The 19,481-nt window shown below is 46.7% G+C and overlaps 1 protein-coding gene across 7 annotated transcripts; it reads left to right on the plus strand.

Annotated features, from left to right (window-relative positions):
* The first annotated feature begins 107 nt into the window (after positions 1 to 107).
* On the plus strand, positions 108 to 18,191 carry ctc1 (CTS telomere maintenance complex component 1). Of its 7 annotated transcripts, XR_008826584.1 has the most exons (26): positions 108 to 2,394; positions 3,647 to 3,746; positions 3,861 to 3,963; positions 4,168 to 4,390; positions 4,469 to 4,695; positions 4,807 to 4,936; positions 5,005 to 5,316; positions 5,416 to 5,538; positions 5,709 to 5,938; positions 6,841 to 6,985; positions 8,256 to 8,458; positions 8,532 to 8,701; positions 8,789 to 8,903; positions 8,989 to 9,427; positions 9,598 to 9,687; positions 10,113 to 10,250; positions 10,341 to 10,387; positions 10,486 to 10,571; positions 10,653 to 10,788; positions 10,913 to 10,981; positions 11,061 to 11,220; positions 13,156 to 13,211; positions 13,508 to 13,664; positions 13,773 to 13,893; positions 14,095 to 14,400; positions 17,509 to 18,191. XR_008826584.1 is itself a non-coding variant. In XM_056368859.1 (25 exons), the coding sequence occupies exons 1-25, from the start codon at positions 2,338 to 2,340 to the stop codon at positions 14,181 to 14,183; spliced, it is 3,726 nt and encodes a 1,241-aa protein (XP_056224834.1). In that variant the 5' UTR covers positions 108 to 2,337; the 3' UTR covers positions 14,184 to 14,489. The 7 variants fall into 7 exon arrangements, 3 of the variants coding, with proteins under 3 accessions (XP_056224834.1, XP_056224835.1, XP_056224836.1); XR_008826585.1 differs by lacking the exon at positions 17,509 to 18,191 and having other exon boundaries at positions 13,829 to 13,893; positions 14,095 to 14,164; XM_056368859.1 differs by lacking the exon at positions 17,509 to 18,191 and having other exon boundaries at positions 14,095 to 14,489.
* Positions 18,192 to 19,481: the final 1,290 nt, after the last annotated feature.

Consider the following 19,481-nt stretch of genomic DNA (forward strand, 5'->3'; position numbering starts at 1 on the left):
CGGGAACTTGCCAGTCGCGGTGGGCGTGGCTCAAATGAATACTACCCTATGATTGGCTATTGGGACTGCAAGTCAAATCCCGTTGCTACACGGCTCCGCCCGCCCAGCAACGCCAGCAGGGCGGGAACTCTACTCTTATAATGGGATGGAGCTAGTTTGTATTCCTGCGTCTCATTGGCTAGAATCTGTGTATGTCAAATCAAACGGCCAATCCGTGAGGGGATGGAGGAGGGGTGAACGCAGCTGTGCGAGGGATGAAGATGGAGACTATGAATACAGTTGTGGTTGTATCTCTGCTCCTGTAAAATAGTGTTAATATTAGTCAAAGTTAATCAATTAATCAGTCAATCGATCAACACAGGACTGATGAGTGATAATCAGTTGATCGTGTCAGCAATAAAACAAATGTTCTGGATGAGGATTTGTTGCTCTTCTTTGTCAGATATGACAGTGAACTGGATTTTTCACCTCGAGCTCTGAGCCATTTACTCAATGATTAATCAGTGATGAAAATATGCTTATATTTTAAGATGATGACAATATATATTATATATAGCCTGTGTGTGTGTGTGTGTGTGTGTGTGTGTGTGTGTGTGTGTATTTATAGAGAGAGAGAAAAGAAAAAACTAAACAACTGAACGGTTTTATAAGCAGACATCAAATTGAACCAGGATATTGTGTTGGAGTCTTCTCATGTTTGTGGGGTTTCTATGGTTCCTGCTCCTTCAGTTCTAACACAGTTCGTTCTGTTCCATCATCATTATTTCCTGAATGAGATGAAAGAAATATTATATGCATCTGTAAACATGCTGGAGGCAGCAGTGACACGACTATTCAGAAAGACATTTTGACTGAGTCTGTTCTGTCTCAGACTCAAACATCAGAGGTCGTCGTCTCACAGGTAATTAAAGTTTTTAAATCCTTCAGACCACTGGTTCCTTTATAGAGACATGTGCTTCTCCAGCCTGTTCTATAATGAGATGATAACATGGACGTCAGGTTATTCAGACATGTTATCTACCAACATTTAAACCTCTTGTTGCTGTGACTTTATCTCTCTGCCAGACAACCTCTGCTGTTTACAGTGATTTTTATCTGTTTCCATAATTTGCTGTTTACTGTCTGATGACAAACAAAACCACATACACACATTTCCTGGATTAAAACACATCACTTCTCCAGCTCCATCATTATGAATTATGTTTTCTATCTGGTCTCATCAACCAGAATCAGAATCAGAATCTGGATCAGAATCAGGATCAGAATACTTTATTGATCCCAGGGGAAAAGTTCAGCTACAGCTGCTACCTAAGCAAAGAATAGAGAATAAGAAGTAGATTATAAAGATAAACATGAAAATATAACTATGAAATATAAAGTCGTCATACTGTGATATACGAATAAAAAATTAGAAACGTAAAGCAATATTAAAGTATAGGAGTTTAAATTGCATGTGTCTGAAAGTGTCAGAGTTGCACAGTTAGTATAATTTAGTGAGTATGAATAAATAAATATAAATAAATGTTGAAGTGTAGAACGTCTGCTGTCTATTGACTATGAGTGTCTGGCACTGTAAGGGACATCACAGCTCTAAGTGTTCCTGCAGGATCAACATGTCAACAGCCTCAGCTGCAGGATGTCCTTCATCCTTAATTTCATCCTCATCCTCACCCTCATCACAGTGATCGGCCTTTATACAAGAAAAAAAATTAAAGGAGTTTTTAAATTTCAATGTTTTTAAAAATAATTTCATTTAAAAATGTTTTTTAAAAACATTATTTGTATTATTATTTTTATAATTACATCTTTTCACCAGATTGTAGCCTTCTGTTTGCAAAATGATTTGATGGGAGCACTTGCAATACCTCTGCGGTCCACCAGCGGTCCGCAGCCCGCGGGTTGAGAACCACTCATATACTGTGATTAAATATATGTTGTATATATTTAACGTTCCCATAGTAACACAGTCCACCAATTCTTTTATTATAGTTATTATAACACAGGATAATGTCTTAAGTTGTAGTCTCTGTAAATTATCTTATGTTAATAAACCATATGGTGACGTCATTCAAAAGTCCTCCTTGCTTTTTGTGTGTGTGTGTGTGTGTGAGGCAATTTTGAGACCAAACCTACGAACTTGAATTTATTGATTGATTGATCATATCTGAACACGCTCTCTGTGCAGCGCCGCGCCAGACACAGATTGACCCTCTGCGGACACCGTAGCTAAGCAGGAAGCCGTTTGAGGCTTTTGGCGGCAGCGATTTGTTGACATCACGGACGACTGAGGAGCCAGGAGACGGTCGATCTGAACCCGGTGATCGGGGCTGAGGTCCCATGGAGATGGACTCCGTGCAGCGGCTCCTGGACCGGTTCAGACCCCGCAGCGAAGCGGTAAGTCCGCTCAGAAAACTGGCGGTTTAAGGATGTTTAGTTGATGCAGACTTCACGACAGGAGGAAAACCGGGACTGCGTCAGAGTTATGAAGGTTTCCAGGTGAACTCGGCTCACTCAACCTGTGTGTTTATAACGGTAGTGTAGGGAGGACATATTCAGAGTAAACAGTTAACTGAGGCCTGTACCATGAAGCAGGATGTGACGTCATCAGGTAGCTTCAGGTGTAAGTCTGGGTTTTCAGTCCTACGATGGTGTTTCTCTTGTTACCAGGTAAATCACCATGGTAAGTGACCCTGAACTCCCCACCTGCTCCGGATCAGATCAGAAGCTGTCAAACTACTGACCAATCAGATCACTGGAAACGCTGAGTCATCATCCTACAGGATCCTGACAGGGACAAAAGAGTTTACAATGAAGAGATCAATAATAACGATCAGTAGATATTTGTATTAATCAGTGGAATCGGTTTCCTGTTCCAGAAAACCATGTGTTAAAACAGCTTTTAACAAACAATACTCACTAAATAAATATGTAAAACTATTAAAGCTTAATTTTAATTAAACACAGATTCTTTAATGAGTGATGAAGCTTTTACTCTTCTTCATCACTGAGCGATGACACAGGAAATAAAAACTAAGCAAGGATCCTCACACTGATCAATATTAGATTAGAACATTTCATCAGACATCAACTCCTCTTTTCTTTCTCTCTTTCCTGTCTGTCTGACATAAGTTTGTTCATCATGACACAAAAGAAGAAACTTCATGATATTTCATGTTCTTGTTTATAATTTATCTTCGGTGTGACCTTAATAGAAATTATATTCGAGACATTGTTTTATTCGCGTCATGTGATCGTGTTGTTTACATTCACCTGTTGAGTATCACTGTTGGACCTGCTTATAACTGAACTCACCTGCAGGTGTCAGCGTTTCTTCTCAGATTGAGAACTTCATTCATAGTTCTGACGATGTTGCTTATAATTGAAACTCCGCCTGGTGGTACCTGGAGGTAAACCCAGAGTTACCTGAGCCAGGTGATAACCAGCTTTATAGTACAGGTGATCAAATCAATGCTAGGTTCAGTTAACCCAGATAACTGACAATATCCTGGATATGTTGAACCTGCTTCATAGTCCAGACATCAGGTCCACCAGCTTTTTGTTTCACTGTGCTGTGTTCAGTTACATGGTGTGTTTAATGACAGTCAGAGCTGTGGGACGTTCCTGAATCACTCGTTCCTTCCTGCAGGAGGCCTCCTGGTTGAAGGACATGTTTACCTTCATTACACAACAGGTGTGTCCGGTGCTCACTGGCCCCGCCCCTCACGCTGCAGCCGAGTTATTGACAGGTCAGTTATCCAATCAGCTTCTGTTGTTGTTGTGCAAAGGCACACACACACACACACACGAACAAACACGTCAGAGGACATTCCAGATGTGGACCAATGTTTCTGTTGTTGCAGGTGGAGGTGTGTGCTCTGACGTGTGTGTGTCTCTGAGTGTGTGTGTGGTGAAGACGCTGCAGGAGAACATGACGCTCACACACACTTTACCTGTGAGCTACAGGTAGGACGACAGGTCACCGTCTCTCTCTCTGTCTGTCTGTCTGTCTGTCTCACTGATGATGACATGATCACCATCCAGTCCTAGTTACCTGATCACCTGACCAACTGATGACCTGCATGTGTTCTGTCTGTGTACCTGGACACAGGTAGAACACATGATATTTTATACCTCTGACCTCTGACCTCTCTCTGACCCCATCTCCAGACCAGTGTCTGTCTCTGAGCTGGTCTCTCGGCAGCACCTGGCCTGTGTCAGTCACCTGTCCTGGAGCACCAATCAACAGCGAGCGTGGGCGAGGGAGGCAGAGTTTTTTCTGCCAGGTAGCAAGGCTCTGCGGCGGGTCAACCTGCTGCTGATTGGCTGCCTGAGAGAGGGGCAGGGCGGAGAGTGGAGGCTGATGGACAACAGCGGGAGTGTCAGGTGTGAGGTGAGTTTGAGGTCAACAGACACCTGTTCTGCTGCATCAGTCCGTCACCTGAGGACACACCTGTCTGTCTCTCTGCAGTGCCTGTCTCCCTCTCCTCAGTGGCTCAACCATGCTGTCTTCCTCCCTCACTGGAACTACATCCCCCACAATGCCTCGGGGCAGGACGAGGCCGGAGGCTGGTTGGAGCTGATTGGTTCTCCTGTGCTGCTGTGTCCCGGCCCTGAGCTGGGATTGGCTGCTGGAGGAGGGGCGGGGCCTATCACAGCAGTGGGAGTCAGAGAGGCTGCAGGTGTACTGCACAACAGGTGAGTCTGTCTGTGTCTCTGTCTGTCTGTCTCTCTCTCTGTCTCTGTCTGTCTGTCTCTATCTTTCTCTCTGTCTGACTCTCTCTCTCTCTCTGACTGTCTCTGTCTCAGGGTGAGGGGACAGCGAGTGTCCGTCTGTGGACAGGTGGGCTCAGTGTTCCCTCTGCTGGTCGTATTAGGAACAACCTTCTTCTGCTTCAGGCTGACGGAGGACAGACACAGTCTACCTGTCCTTGTAAAGGTATGAGGACAGTTCCTGTCTCACAGCTGACTCATCCCTGGTCACTGATGTGGTGTCTCTGTGTGCAGGACAGCAGCAAGTTGTGGTGGCGTCAGTGTGTGTGTGTTGGTCAGAGTGTGTGTGTGACGGCGCTGCGTGTGTGTGTCCTACGAGGCTGGAGAGGAAACAACATCCTGTGTGTGACCGACCAGTCTGAAATACACACAAACTACACACCCACACACACACCTGTGGACGACACACACACTGAATCCCAGGCAGACATGCCCCCGACTATGATGCCGCACGGTAACCATGAAGACTGTGAGGAGGCGGAGCCTGAAAGAGATGTGGTCCAGTCAGGTGTGAAGATGAAACGGTCTCGAGTCATCAGTTACCAGGTAAGACTCAGAGGACACTGAGCTCTGATTGGCTGTCTGAATGTCGCTTTTTGTGTCAGTGTTACCTGTGTGGTAAGCCCTGCCCCTCTCCTCTGATAGGGCACAGTGACTGAGGTGGTGAGTGAGGGGGCGGGGCTGTACGTGATTGACAGGATGGTTGGTCTGTGTCTGGCCTATCAGCCGAGGCCGGAGAGGAAGCTGAGAGCAGGAGACACTGTACAGGTGAGTCAGAGCAGGTGAGTCAGAACAGGTGAGTCAGAGAAGCTGAGCCAGAACAGATTAGTCAGAACAGGTGAGCCAGAACAGGTGAGTCAGAGCAGTCGAGTCAGAACAGGTGAGTCACTGCTGTCAAATGCTCTGTTGTTAATAAAGTTGGATTCAATGTCCTGCAGCTCCACCATGTCCACTTCCTGTACCGGCCCTGTCCCGACTTCCCTCCCAGCATGCTCTGCACCTGTCTTCGCTCCAGCCTCAGGGTGACCAGCTTCAGCAGGCTGGGGGGGTCTCCACCCGCCTCCACCTGTCCGGGTGATGGAGCATTACCGCGTTTACTGCTGGAGCATAACATGGGTGTGTCCGAGTACCTGTGGACATGTCACCTGAGCTCACGGCTCTCACACAGGTGAGGAGAGTCACCTGACATGTTACACAGAGACGAAGACCAGGGACTGAAAGCTGAGTCTGACCATTGAGTGAGAAACAGCAGCTCCACCCTCTACAGGCAGAGAGCAGGAAGTACAGACTCCGATGTCACACCTGATAAACCAGGTGTCTCTGTCTGTAAAACACCTGAGGTCTATGATCCTGGTAGAAACTCAGCAGCTGACCTCTGACCTTTAGGTGTCAACTCTCCTGTTTGTCTGATTCCGCTTCCTGTTTGTCTGAGTCCACTTCCTGTATGACTGAAAAGATGATTTCTCGTGACCGAAAGATGAAATTGTACAAATCAGACCAACAAGTCAACACTTCAGTTTGGCTGCGACACACCAAGTCTCTCTCTGGGTGTTGGAACTAACATCTGTTAACCTCAAGACCTTTACCTCTGTGTTTCACTTTACTGCTTACCTCCTGAAAAGGAGTGCATCACTAAATCTCTGCGTGATGTAGATAAACTCCTAAACAACAATATAACCATAAAACCCAGATGTGTAATGGACTGGTTGGTTTCCTGCTCTGCTGGTCAGCAGCTTACCCAAGGTTCACATTCTTAACATCCTTAAACCAAAGTTACCAACATGCAAAAACAAATACAACCTTCCACTGACTGATTCTGCTTCCTGATTCTACTTCCTGTCTGTCTGATTAGACTTCCTGTTTGTCTGCCACTGGTTTTTCTCTCTCTCTCTGTCTGTCTCTCATTAGCTGTCTCTCTCTCCGTCTCTCTGTCTTTCTCTCTGTCTCTGTCTGTCTCTAATTAACTGTATCTCTCTCTCTCTCTCTCTCTCTGTCTGTCTCTCATTAACTGTATCTCTCTCTCTGTCTGTCTTTCTCTCTCTCTGTCTTTCTCTCTGTCTCTGTCCTCAGTCTTGTCCCCAGTGTGCTGAAGCAGCAGTGTGTGTGTGTCTTGTCCTGGAAGCTGACGGACTTTGTGTGGCGACAAGGACGAGGAGGAAGGAGAGACATCTACTCAGAGATGTTGGACGAGCCTCACACCTGTCCCCTGACTCAGGTAGACTCACGCTTTAATTAGCTTTATGGACATGACAGGACATTTGTCTCTGTCTCTATAGTGTCTCTGTCTCTAAATTGTCTCAGTCTCTACAGTTTCTCTGTCTCTACAGTGTCTCTGTCTGTCTCTCAGTCTCTACAGTGTCTCTGTCTGTCTCTACAGTGTCTCTCAGTCTCTACAGTGTCTAAATCTCTACAGTGTCTCTGTCTCTACAGTGTCTCAGTCTCTAGTGTCTCTGTCTGTCTCTACAGTGTCTAAATCTCTACAGTGTCTCAGTCTATACAGTATCTGTTTGTTTCTCAGTCTCTACAGTGTCTCAGTCTCTACAGTGTCTCAGTCTCTACAGTGTCTCTGTCTCTACAGTGTCTCTGTCTGTCTCTACAGTGTCTCAGTCTCTACAGTGTCTCTGTCTCTACAGTGTCTCTGTCTCTACAGTGTCTCAGTCTCTACAGTGTCTCAGTCTCTACAGTGTCTCTGTCTCTACAGTGTCTCTGTCTGTCTCTACAGTGTCTCTGTCTCTACAGTGTCTCTGTCTGTCTCTACAGTGTCTCTGTCTGTCTCTACTGTGTCTCTGTCTCTACAGTGTCTCTGTCTCTACAGTGTCTCAGTCTCTACAGTGTCTCTGTCTCTACAGTGTCTCTGTCTCTACAGTGTCTCTGTCTCTACAGTGTCTCAGTCTCTACAGTGTCTCTGTCTCTACTGTGTCTCTGTCTCTACAGTGTCTCTGTTTGTCTCTCAGTCTCTGTTTGTCTCTCAGTCTCTACAGTGTCTCTGTCTCTACAGTGTCTCTGTCTCTACATTGTCTCAGTCTCTACAGTGTCTCTGTCTCTACAGTGTCTCTGTCTCTACAGTGTCTAAATCTCTACAGTGTCTCTGTCTCTACAGTGTCTAAATCTCTACAGTGTCTCTGTCTCTACAGTGTCTCAGTCTCTACAGTGTCTCTGTCTCTACATTGTCTCAGTCTCTACAGTGTCTCTGTCTCTACAGTGTCTAAATCTCTACAGTGTCTCAGTCTATACAGTATCTGTTTGTCTCTCAGTCTCTACAGTGTCTCTGTCTGTCTCTACAGTGTCTCTGTCTCTACAGTGTCTCAGTCTCTACAGTGTCTCAGTTTCTACAGTGTCTCAGTCTCTACAGTGTCTCTGTCTCTACAGTGTCTCTGTCTCTACAGTGTCTAAATCTCTACAGTGTCTCAGTCTATACAGTATCTGTTTGTTTCTCAGTCTCTACAGTGTCTCAGTCTCTACAGTGTCTCTGTCTGTCTCTACAGTACAGTGTGGACCCTGCTGTCCCTCAGTCCATCAGTGTCTCAGAGCTCTGTCAGTCTCTACAGTCAGACTGCTGGTCTTCAGTGTCGCTGAGGTCTCTGCTGTCCCCTGGTGGATCTGCTCTGTCCAGGTCTGAGATCAACACAGCTCTGTCCTGGTCCTGCAGGACTCTGACCTCTGACCCCCAGACTGGAGATACAGCCAGGTAAACCTAGTTATACTGGTTATACTGGTTATAGTGGGTATACTGGGCTCATTTCCACTCTGTGCTGTGACAGGCGGCGCCCCCTGCTGCTGGTGGGGGTGTTGGAGCTTCCATCTCAGACGTCCGAACACAAACACACTCTACAGCTCAGAGACGGGACAGCAGCTGTCACTTGTGTTGTCACGGAAACCAGTGAGGACAAGGAGGGAGGTCAGAGGGCGGCCTTCAACACTGCCTGGATAGGTACACACACACACACACACACACACACACACACACACACACACACACACACAGGTCACAGACTGAATGAATGTTTGTGTGTTGCAGGTTGTCTGGTGTGTGTCCATCAGTTCACCATGGTAACAGAGAGATTCCTCCAATCAGATTTCCCCTCCTACCAACACCTGGACCAGGACCAGTTCATCACACACAGACACTGCAGGTACACACGCACACATACATACACATACACACACACACACACACACACACACACAGACAGGTTTTAATGTGTGTGTGTTTGACAGCATTTACCTGCAGTTTTCTCTGGACCACCTCCATATCTTGAGTCCATCTGTCGCCATGGCAACACACCTGAGACAAAAGGGGTTGGAGTCAGGAGGTGATGTCACAGACAGGACACAGACAGAGGAAGGTCAGACTGTGGAGAGGAAGAGGGGAAGAAGAACAGAACCAGTCTCCACCCACTCTGCCTCCTCTGTTGCCATGACGACATGTCCTGTGAGCGGTGCCTCTCGGCCCTGTGTTTCCGTGGTGTTGAGGGTGGAGCAGAAGGAGGGCGTGGCCTGGAGGAATGCGGGGGTTGGGTTAGATGAAGATGGGGCGGGGTTGGTGCTGCACTTCTCTGTTCGAGCTGCTGTGATTGGTCCAGTGGTCAGCTGGCGGCGGGACCCGAAGAACAGACCAATGACTGACAAGGAGACAGAGAGGGAGGAGGAGGAGAAGGTGAGAAACAGAGAAACACAACTGTGTGGGTGTTAGGTCCCAGGATACACCTGTGGTCAGTGTGTTACCTGTGTGTGTGTGTGTGTGTGTGTGTGTGTGTGTGTGTGTGTGTGTGTGTGTGTGTGTGTGTGTGTGTGTGTGTGTGTGTGTGTGTGTGTGCGCGTGCACAGGTGGTCCTGGAGTTCTCCGGTGTGTGCGCTCGATGGTTCCCTCTCCTCCAGTCCGGATGTTTCTACAGACTTGTTGCTGCTGACACTCAGGTGAGCTCACCTGTAACACCTGAGCTGTGTGGAGGGTCAAAGGCTGCACTGAACTGTACTGAAAACCATCCATCCACTTATTCATGCATTCATCCGTAGTTGAGGTCAGCAATGAAACAAACAGCAGCAGATGTTTAATAAACAACAGCAGTGCTTCAGGTGTGATGTCATCAGGTGTGATGTCACCACACTGACACCGGGCTCAGGTAGATCCAAGTCAGAGAACAACACAGGTACCAACAGGTTCTAGAGAAAAAAGGTCACAGCTGTTCATCTTCATCAGGACAACAAACATCACCGTACCTGAACACACAGGTGAGGGTGAGGGTGAGGATGATTACATCACTTTGTGTGTGTGTGTGTGTGTGTGTGTGTGTGGTGTGTGTGTGTGTGTGTGTGTGTGTGTGTGTGTCCATGTCCATCAGGATCCCAGTGTTTTGATTGGCCGAGGTGTTTCTGGGCGGAGTGGCGTGGAGCTGCACACTGACTCCACCCTACAGGTCCAATATGATTGGAGGTTCCACACTCTGAGACGCCCACTGCTGCTGCACACCTGCAGACAGGTAACACACACACACACACACAGTAAGTCAGTTTAGCACATCATGAGAAAATTAAGCCTCATCTCTCTCTCTCTCTCTCTGTTTCTTCAGGCTCTCTCGCCCACAGTCTTTTCTGTCTCTGAGGTCCTGGACTGCAGGTAAATGGTGACGCTCAGTGACGCCCACCTATGGCCGCTGCTTTAATGAACATGTAACTTCATACTGAGTGTGTGTGCATGTGCGTGTGTGTGTGTAGTTCAGAGCTGGTGTGTTTTCAGGGTCTGGTGTCTGACAGGATCAGTTTGAACGACAGGACGACTGAATCTGGACACACACACACAGGTGGGTGGACACAGGTGTGAGCAGGTGTGAGCAGGTGAGAATAAACTGAACGATGTGTACCTTATCATAAAAACCTGTCAGGTGTGCGTCTCACCATGTCTGACCAAAGTGGAAGGAGTCTCCAGGTGTACCTGGACTTCAGCCATACCCCCTACCCACCTGGCCTGTTGCCAGGCAACACACTGCTGCTGTCTGCTTTCCAGAGGAAGCTGTCCAGGTAACACACACACACACACACACGCACACACACAAACATGTGTGAGTTCAAATAAACACAACGTTCACCTCATTAAACACTGAGCAGGTTTCAGACATTTACCTGTGTTACCTGTGTGTTTCAGGTCAGGGGGTGTGTACTGCAGTCACTTACCTGTCAGCTCAGTGACAGTCGTTTCCCTCGGAGACTCCAGGTAACAGGAAACTAACCTTCATTCACTGTGTCTACATTTTACCTATTTATTTATTGATTGTTTGTTGTTTTTCCATCAGTGCTGCTTGCCCTCCCCCTGCTCCCATGATGCATCTGGATCTGTGGGCTCTGGGCAGGGAGCAAAGGTGCACTGTGGGTCAGGTCAGAGGTCATGTCGTGTGTTTCCTGTTTCTGCAGCTGCAGTGGAGCTGCTCCCTGTGTGGGAGTTTGTACACACAGGTAAGTATAACACACACTGTACACACACTGTACACACACTGAATACACACACACACACTGTACACACACTGTACACACACTGAATACACACACACACACACACACACTCTAAGAGTTAATTAGTGCCACGGGTGCTCAGCTCCGAGGCATCTATTAATATTCTGTTTCGGGTTTATTATTCTTCCGCCAAATTTCGGCGCGTAACTCGTCCCGCAGCTTTGAGAAAACCCTGGTAATATATACATCAAAACGTGCGTCTTGATCCTGAAAGGGGTGCTATGACTTTTGGTGTTAAAATTCCAATTTTTCCCAAAGTTATTCCCAAAAAACTGGGAATAAATAATGCATTAGAAATGCATTGGAATTTTCTTTAGAAAACCACCTTTTATTCGACAAAATTTCACCTTTGTTCTGAGTCACCCAGCTCTCTCATACCTGCACGTAGAAATGTGATTCAAACTGTAAAACGGAGGAAAACTTCTGCTCTCTCAAAAAGACAGGAACTGTTTTTACATAACATGTAAACTTTTCAAACTGTGAGCACTCAAAGGAGGAGTGCAAATCACTTTTTCTTCAAAGTTAGAGTGAAAGCGTCAGTTGGCTAGAGTGCGTGAAGCAGTAAAAAATAACCTTTATTTTTATTTTTAACTCGAGCTCACGGCCAAACCGTAAAAAGGAGACAAATAATTCTTTCTGAAAATGTAGACATAGTTGTTGGGATTCATAAAATGTAACTTTGACAGGCAGGGTCTGCACAAAATTTAAACGGGGGTGCCGAGTCCGGCAGCAATACCTGTCTCACTCTCATTGACACCTAATGTAATCGTCTTTTTTTTTCAAAAGAATCTCTCTCTGTCTTCGCACTGAGCTTACTCACTCATTTTAAGGAATATCTGAATAAAATAGAGACTGTAGAAACCTCTGGCTTCAGTGTCTGGCACGGTCTTTTCGGTTTTTGAAAAGAAGTAACGGTTTTCTCATAATTTGCAGTTGTTTGAAGCCATGTAGAAGCCAAATTCTGGGGGGATTTTCACATTGCCATGGCAACGGCAGCTCCTGACCTGTGTGTGTGCCTGCGTGCGCCTAGCAACCAGATAACCAACTCTCCAAGCTCCGCTAGCTTTACATTAGCCGCATGTTAGGTCTTAAATTACATTTAGTTAGGTCTTAAATATGTAAGTCCATTTACTGCTTCCTTCGTTGCTTTTTGTTTTGTTAAAAGAGTGAATGAAGTTGTGACGGTCTCCGCTGAGACAGAGGAGAGGAGAAGCTACTAGCCCTCTCTCGCTGTCACTTCTAGTCGCGTTGCTCTCCTCCCCAGTAATGTTAAATTTAGCACAGAAAAAAACATAATAGTGGTAATTTAAATAGCGGTTCATGGGATTTATTAACCCTCAGGGGTCCCTCTGTCCTTTTTTGGACATTTTCTTCACTTTTCTTTTTTGATTTGCTGATCATTTTGGCTGTTACAGCTGAAGGTATGGATTTCTGCAAGAAAGTGTCTTTTTTTTTTTTTACATATTTTTAAAATCTAATGTCAGTTACTGTTACAGGTCTATTATACACTGGTAACACATTTTGTTCCCTCTGGGGTTCCTCGCGTCCAAAAAAGGACATGCAAAGAAAATAGAAAATAAAATCATCATATATCAATATTTTTTTCTGCTTTTTTTGCATAAATCTCTTAAACCACTTCAGTTCTGCTCAAACCTACCAAATGATTATTAGTTTTCAGGATTTTAACCCTTTAAATGCCAGTTTGAAGACATGTTGCCTCTTGTTTTATTTAAAAAAAACAACACAGAAAGACATTTCTCAAAACCAGAATATGATCAGGGTGACTTTTGAACACTGGAAATAAATCATGTACTCATCCCGCCAGTAGCCTCCCTGGAATTTTCTAGTTATTATTATGAACACTTTCTCTCTCTTCAGTCTTGTTCCAGTTCTCAGTGTCGTTCGACCTGCTCAGTCTTTCAGTCCAAAGCAAAGTAAGAATCCTCCTCCTCCTCTTCTTCTTCCTCTTCTTCTTCCTCCTCCTGTCACTCCTTCACTCTGAGGACGTTCTCTGTTCTTCATAGAACTTCAAATACACAGAAGGATTTAAAATTCCTTCATTCTCACTTTTCTTTTACACTTAGTTGCTAATGTAGTTGCTAAGGTAACATGTTACCTTAGGTAACATAGCTGATAACATAGTTGCTAAAGTAACATAGTTGCTAACGTAGTTGCTGATGTAAGATTGATGATGTAAGATTGATGATGTATTGATCTGTGTATTGATCAGATTGGTGATTGATGATGGGACAGGTGAGGCTCACGTGTGGTTCTCAGGTGTGCTGGTTCGTTCTCTGCTGGGATTGGCTGATTCTCAGTGGGAGGGGCTCCAGAGGGCCCTCAGGGTCAAAGGTCACATCAGAGTCTACCCCCGGGGCCGGAGCGTGGTCAGTACCACTTCCTGTTATTAGCATCTGTCTGTGGACAAATCAAACATGTTTGATGATGTCACCGCCTTTACCTCTACTGCACCTTCACCTGTCTCTGTCTCTCAGGTGTGTGACACTGACTCTGATGACTCTCTCCTCCACTTCCTGTTGTGTGTGTGCAGCAGTGATGTTGTTTGTCGCCCGCTCTCTCTCACATGCAGGAAGCACAACAACCAGAGACCAGAGGGTAACACTAACACACACACACACACACACACACACACACACACAACACACACACACACACACACACACACACACGCACACAAACGCACACACAGGCACGCACGACTGGACCGTGACTGAGCTGAAGTTCAGCCGAAGTTCAGCCGAAGTTCAGCCGAAGTTCAGCCGGAGCTCAGAGTTCATGTTGAGGTTTGTGTTTCAGAGATGAGGAGGTTCAGTCGAGGAGACAGAGACTTCATGACCAGGATGACTGCTCCTCTGCAGCTCACCTGTCTACACATCACTGACTGATACACCTGACGTGGTCATGTGACCTACACCTGGATCAGATAGAAACCCGTCAGGACGGAGCAGGTCAGACCACATCTGGAGGAGGTCTGGTTCATGTTCTCATCAGGTCACCTGACTTTGACTGTACCTGAGGCTGCAGGTGTCAGACAGGAAGTGGTTTGAGGCGTCACATCTCTGATCCTGAGTCTGATCGTGAGTCCTGAGACCCTCAGACCAGGTGACTTAAAGCTCTTTTCTAATAAATGGATAATAATAATAATATAATAAATCGATGTAACTTATTAAACCTTTAGTTTTTCTCCTGCAGTTTGTGTCAGTCTTGTTTTACACCCAGAATGCACACATAGAATCACACGCACATTGATTGTATGAATATGATCAGATAAATGATGATGTCATACTACAGATAAACGACTCAGCTGTTCATTAAGTCATTAATCAGCTGATGAACATATGTAAGCTTCAACTATTAAAATTCAGTCATATACTGGAGGTCATTGATTGATTGATGGATTGATTGATTGATGGATGGATGCCAGTCCTTGTGAATCTTCTGCAGCTGTGCTGAGAACACCTGAGCAGGTGTGACTAATGTGACTGTGATGATCCAGCAGGGGGCGTCTGAGCTCCTCCTCTCAGCTGCAGCTCACCAACAACAAGCTCTGCTCGGTGACTGATGACACATCAGCAGCTCACGCTCTGATTGGCTGCTGAGGAAACATTTATATGACAGTGGAGAGTCGGGAGTTTCCAGAGACGCTGTGCTCAGGTGGCTGATGGGAAACAAACAGCTGATCATAGATCAGGTTAAACTGCTGCTGCCTGATCACATGACCATGAACCATGTTGGAGGAGAACCCGCTCCAGGTGAGACCTGGACCTGGTCCACACCTGGGACCAGCTGCACACCTTAAGTTCAGGTTTTAAAGTCTGAACTAAGGTTACCTTAAAACAAAAACAGCTGCACAGACAGAAGAGGAGTCGGCTGTGATTGGTTTATGGTCTGTCACATTTTCAAAATAAAAGTCATTCCTTCGACTAAAAGCTGCTTCAAAGTAAGAGTCCTTCAAAGAAATGTAATGGAGTCAAAACAACGTTTGTCAGTAAGTGTCAGTACTGACAAATACACTGACGTAAAAGTACTGCAGTAAAATACACTGAAGTAAAAGTACTGAAGTAAAATACACTGATGTAAAAGTACTGAAGTAGAATACACTGATGTAAAAGTACTGAAGCAAAAGTACTGCAGTAAAAGTACTGAAGTGAAATACACTGCAGTAAAAGTACTCAGTTACTGTCCACTCTGACACAAGCAGTTCAATGATGAGGATGAGGAGGATGATGAAGATGATCCAGCAGGGGGCATCTGAGCTCCTCCTCTCTGCTGCTGCTCACCAACAACAAGCTCTGCTCGGTGACTGATGACATGGACACTGTGGAGGCTCCAGCAGGAATCAGGAAGGAATCAGTATTTCTTGATCAAGTCGTCAGCCCCACGTCTCGAGCTTTCAGGTCTTAACTGGTCTGGACTGGTCTGAACTGGATTGGACAGGTCTGAACTGGTCTGGACTGGTCTGAACTGGTCTGAACAGGTCAGTATTGGACAGGGAACACCTGCAGTCTTGAGGCGGTTCTCAGTTGATCTAACGCTGTGGGGAGAATGAGATCCTCTGGTATCGTGTGGTTTCTTGTACTGGGCCGTGACGCCATAACGCTTGTTGTTCGCTGAAGCAGCTTTTGTAAAACGTCGTTCCTGACGATATTCAGCAAGTTTTCTCTCTCAAAGCTCCAGTGGCTGATTGTGTCTGACTGATGGTGTCAGACTGAGATACGAGCTGGTCTCTCCTCAGCTGCCAAGAGCCAGACAGGCTGAGTCCTACTTTCTTTGTATCTTGGTTGTTGATCGCCGTCAGCTGAACACTGCGTCTCGATCGTCTCGGAGCGTCGGCAGTTTGTTTTTTCGTCTCTGTTAAATATCTGTCCGTTTCACGGACGTCTCTGAATGAACATCATCGCTACTGTGAAAGATTCCTTCACTGTCCCGCCGTGAAAAAGATTCCTGTCACGACATTTCACCCTCCTTCATGCCCCACCTGTTACGTCTTCATGCCCCACAGGTGGGGGAGAAGAAGAAAAGGAGGAAGGCGTCCTCTGTGACACTGTCCCTGTCTTTCAGGTATGGAGTACGTATTGTTCCTCAGGCCAGCTCCTCGGTGGAGCAGGTGCTGTTGGCGGTGGGAGAGCAGGTGGGTCATGCTAACATCACGTATGCCTCCCGTATGAATAAAATGGTGGTAGTATTTCTAAAAGACCAGGGCTTTGTAACTCAGCTCATAGAGAGCAGCCTGGAACTTAATGAAGAGTTTCTGCAAGTGTCTGGAGTCCCTATGTTTGTCCCTAACGAGGCGTTAGAGAAAGAGCTCAGGCGTTTGGGCAAGTTTGCGAGCAGATTCCGCTCGGTGGGTTTGGGCTGTAAAGAAACCAAACTCAAACACATTCAATCTCTGCGGAGACAAGTGTTTATGTTCATAGACTCCCCCACCCAGACACTAGAAGTTTTCTTCCGTGTTAAACATGAGGAAGGGTATTATATGTTTGCTCCCACAGGCAGCGGGGGCTGCTCCACCTGTGTGGGTACAAACTGCCGGCTCTGCAGCCGGGGATACTGGTGTTGGCGGCTCTGCGGCCGGGGTCTCCGTGGCCGTGGAGACGTCCACAGTCATACTGCGTCCCGGATAGGTCCATGCTGGACAATCTGTTTTTAATGAGGGATGTTTTTGACATTTGTAATCTGTACAATCTTGATGTGGGTGTAGTCTCCATAGATCAGGAGAAGGCGTTTGATCGTGTTGACCACTCTTTTCTGTTGCCACACCGTAGGCCTTTGGCGTAGGGGAGCACTTCCTGTCCTGGGTGAGGTTACTGTACAGTGGTGCATGTTGTGTGCTGGAGGTGTGTATGTGTGTGCGTGCGTGCGTGCGTGCGTGGCTGTACCAGTCAGGAGGGGGATCAGGCAGGGCTGCCCCATCTAGCTCTACAGCACGGCCATGAAGACTCTCCTCCACAGACTGAGGTCCAGGCTGACGGGTCTCTCTCCTCCACAGCTGGCTGACTGCCCCCCTGTGGTCATATTGGCCTACGACGGCCTGCGACGCCTGTAGTGCACGTCACATGGACGGGAGAATGAGACGCACCAACAGCAGCGTCAGCACCTCAAGCTATTAACCGTGATGTCATCACAGTTTATGACCCAAACACATGGAATGATGAATGTGCTGTATGTTTCTGTTCCTGACCCGGTCCTCATCTCTTCTCTCTGAACCAGGACGGATCCTGGTTCCTACCAACTGAGACGGTCCTGTATCCTGGACCTGAACCTGGACCTGGTGCTGGTCCTGGTCTCGGTCCTGGTCCTGGTCCTAGTCTTGGTCTTAGTCTTAGTCCTGGTCCTGGTCCTGGTCCTGGTCCTGTTGCTGCTTCTCAGATGGAAGAAAAATCAGCCGCTGCTTTAACCTGCTTTCTGTTTTCAGCTCAGACTCTCGGTGCTGCCACCTGCTGGACTGGCTGAACACCTGAGTCTTTAGACCTGGTCCAGGACCATCACACTGTAAACCACAATCCTGTTCATTGGTCAGGTCTGATCTGGACTCTGGTGTCTCAGCTGGACACTGACGGTCATGGATCAGGTCTGATCTGGACTCTGGTGTCTCAGCTGGACTCTGACGGTCCTGGATCAGGTCTGATCTGGACTCTGGTGTCTCAGCTGGACACTGACGGTCCTGGATCAGGTCTGATCTGGACTCTGGTGTCTCAGCTGGACTCTGACGGTCCTGGATCAGGTCTGATCTGGACTGTGGTGTCTCAGCTGGACCTGAGCTCTGCTTCACCTGCTGCTTCGCTGTGTGAATCACTGTTTTCCTCGGTGGTTCTGGTCTCTGATCGTATCTGATCCGTTTGATTGATTCTGTATTTTTCTGCTGTAACAACAATAAACATCAGAAACTCTGAGACTCACTGTCTGCTTCAATGACCACATGACAACAAACATCTGGAACCAACAGGCCTCAAACCAGCTGCTGGATCACAAACCAGTTTTACCAGTTCAAACCAGTTTAAACCAGCTGCTGGATCACAAACCAGTTTTACCAGTTCTGGTTTAAACCACTTCCCAGTCTTAAGTCTTTGTCACAGTTTACCATCGAGGTCGAACTCGTCACATGACCAGTTTTTAAAGACGTACCTGAACCTGTCGTACCCGAAACGTCCAGCAGCATCGTCACAGTTCAAGTGAGTTTAACATCTGGAGCGACTCAGGTGAGTCTCATGTCCAGGTGAGTTCACACAGGTAAATAATGAAGATATCTCCGTCTTCAGGTTTCATGAACGTTCCCCTCACCTGCTCCGACACGTGGAGATCATTCATTCGAACATGATCTAAATAAACACAATCAGAGATGATTCATCATAAACTCATTATACACTTTAAGGACCTCGTGTCAGATCCAGGATCTGTGATTTATCTGAAGTCACAGACCTGATCACTGTTAATATGATCAGACTGGATCAATGGAACATGATCAATAATCATCAGGACTCTGAAGTCACGGCCGCTGATGCTGCTGAGGTGAGACGTGTGGATCAGACTATTTCCTGGAGTGAGGAAACAGACTCAGCAGTTTGATCCATGATGAAAATAATTATTAGTCACAGCCTCATTTAAATCGTCAAGTTTCCTCCTTTACTTTTACTGCGGGGGGGGGGGGGGGGGGGGGGGCACAGCTCCTCTGTGAGTTGAAGCAATTCACACTGAAACAGACTAAATACTGAACCATCATGTTTCCTTCATGTCTATCACACTCAGAGATACAGTTTGCTTGTATCTGTTTATTTTTCTTTGTAATTTTCTTTGTTTGTGACGTGCAGACGTCTCCAGCTGATGAACACCCTGTGCCTGTAGTTCCTCTTCCAGACCAGCAGAGGCTCCACAGCTGCAGTGACTCATGTTGTTATATAAGAGACCGGCTGCAGTTGGACTTATGTAACACACGTAGACTGAGTCCTGGACCACGTGGATCTCTTTTGTTCTCCCAGGTTTCTCCTCGACCCCACCATCACCAACAGACACACCTCTCACCTGACAGGACTTCCCACAATCCTCCAGACAATCTGTCTTCTTCACAACAACAGAACACTGACTCTGGAGAGGAGGGGAGGAGAAGGAGAAGGGATCGAAGAGGAGGACACGAGTGACACGAGTAATGTCACATGCCACCGCAGCTGCTCTTGGTGACCACCATG

Source organism: Seriola aureovittata, chromosome 23, assembly GCF_021018895.1.
Source record: "Seriola aureovittata isolate HTS-2021-v1 ecotype China chromosome 23, ASM2101889v1, whole genome shotgun sequence".
NCBI classification, from domain to species: domain Eukaryota; kingdom Metazoa; phylum Chordata; class Actinopteri; order Carangiformes; family Carangidae; genus Seriola; species Seriola aureovittata.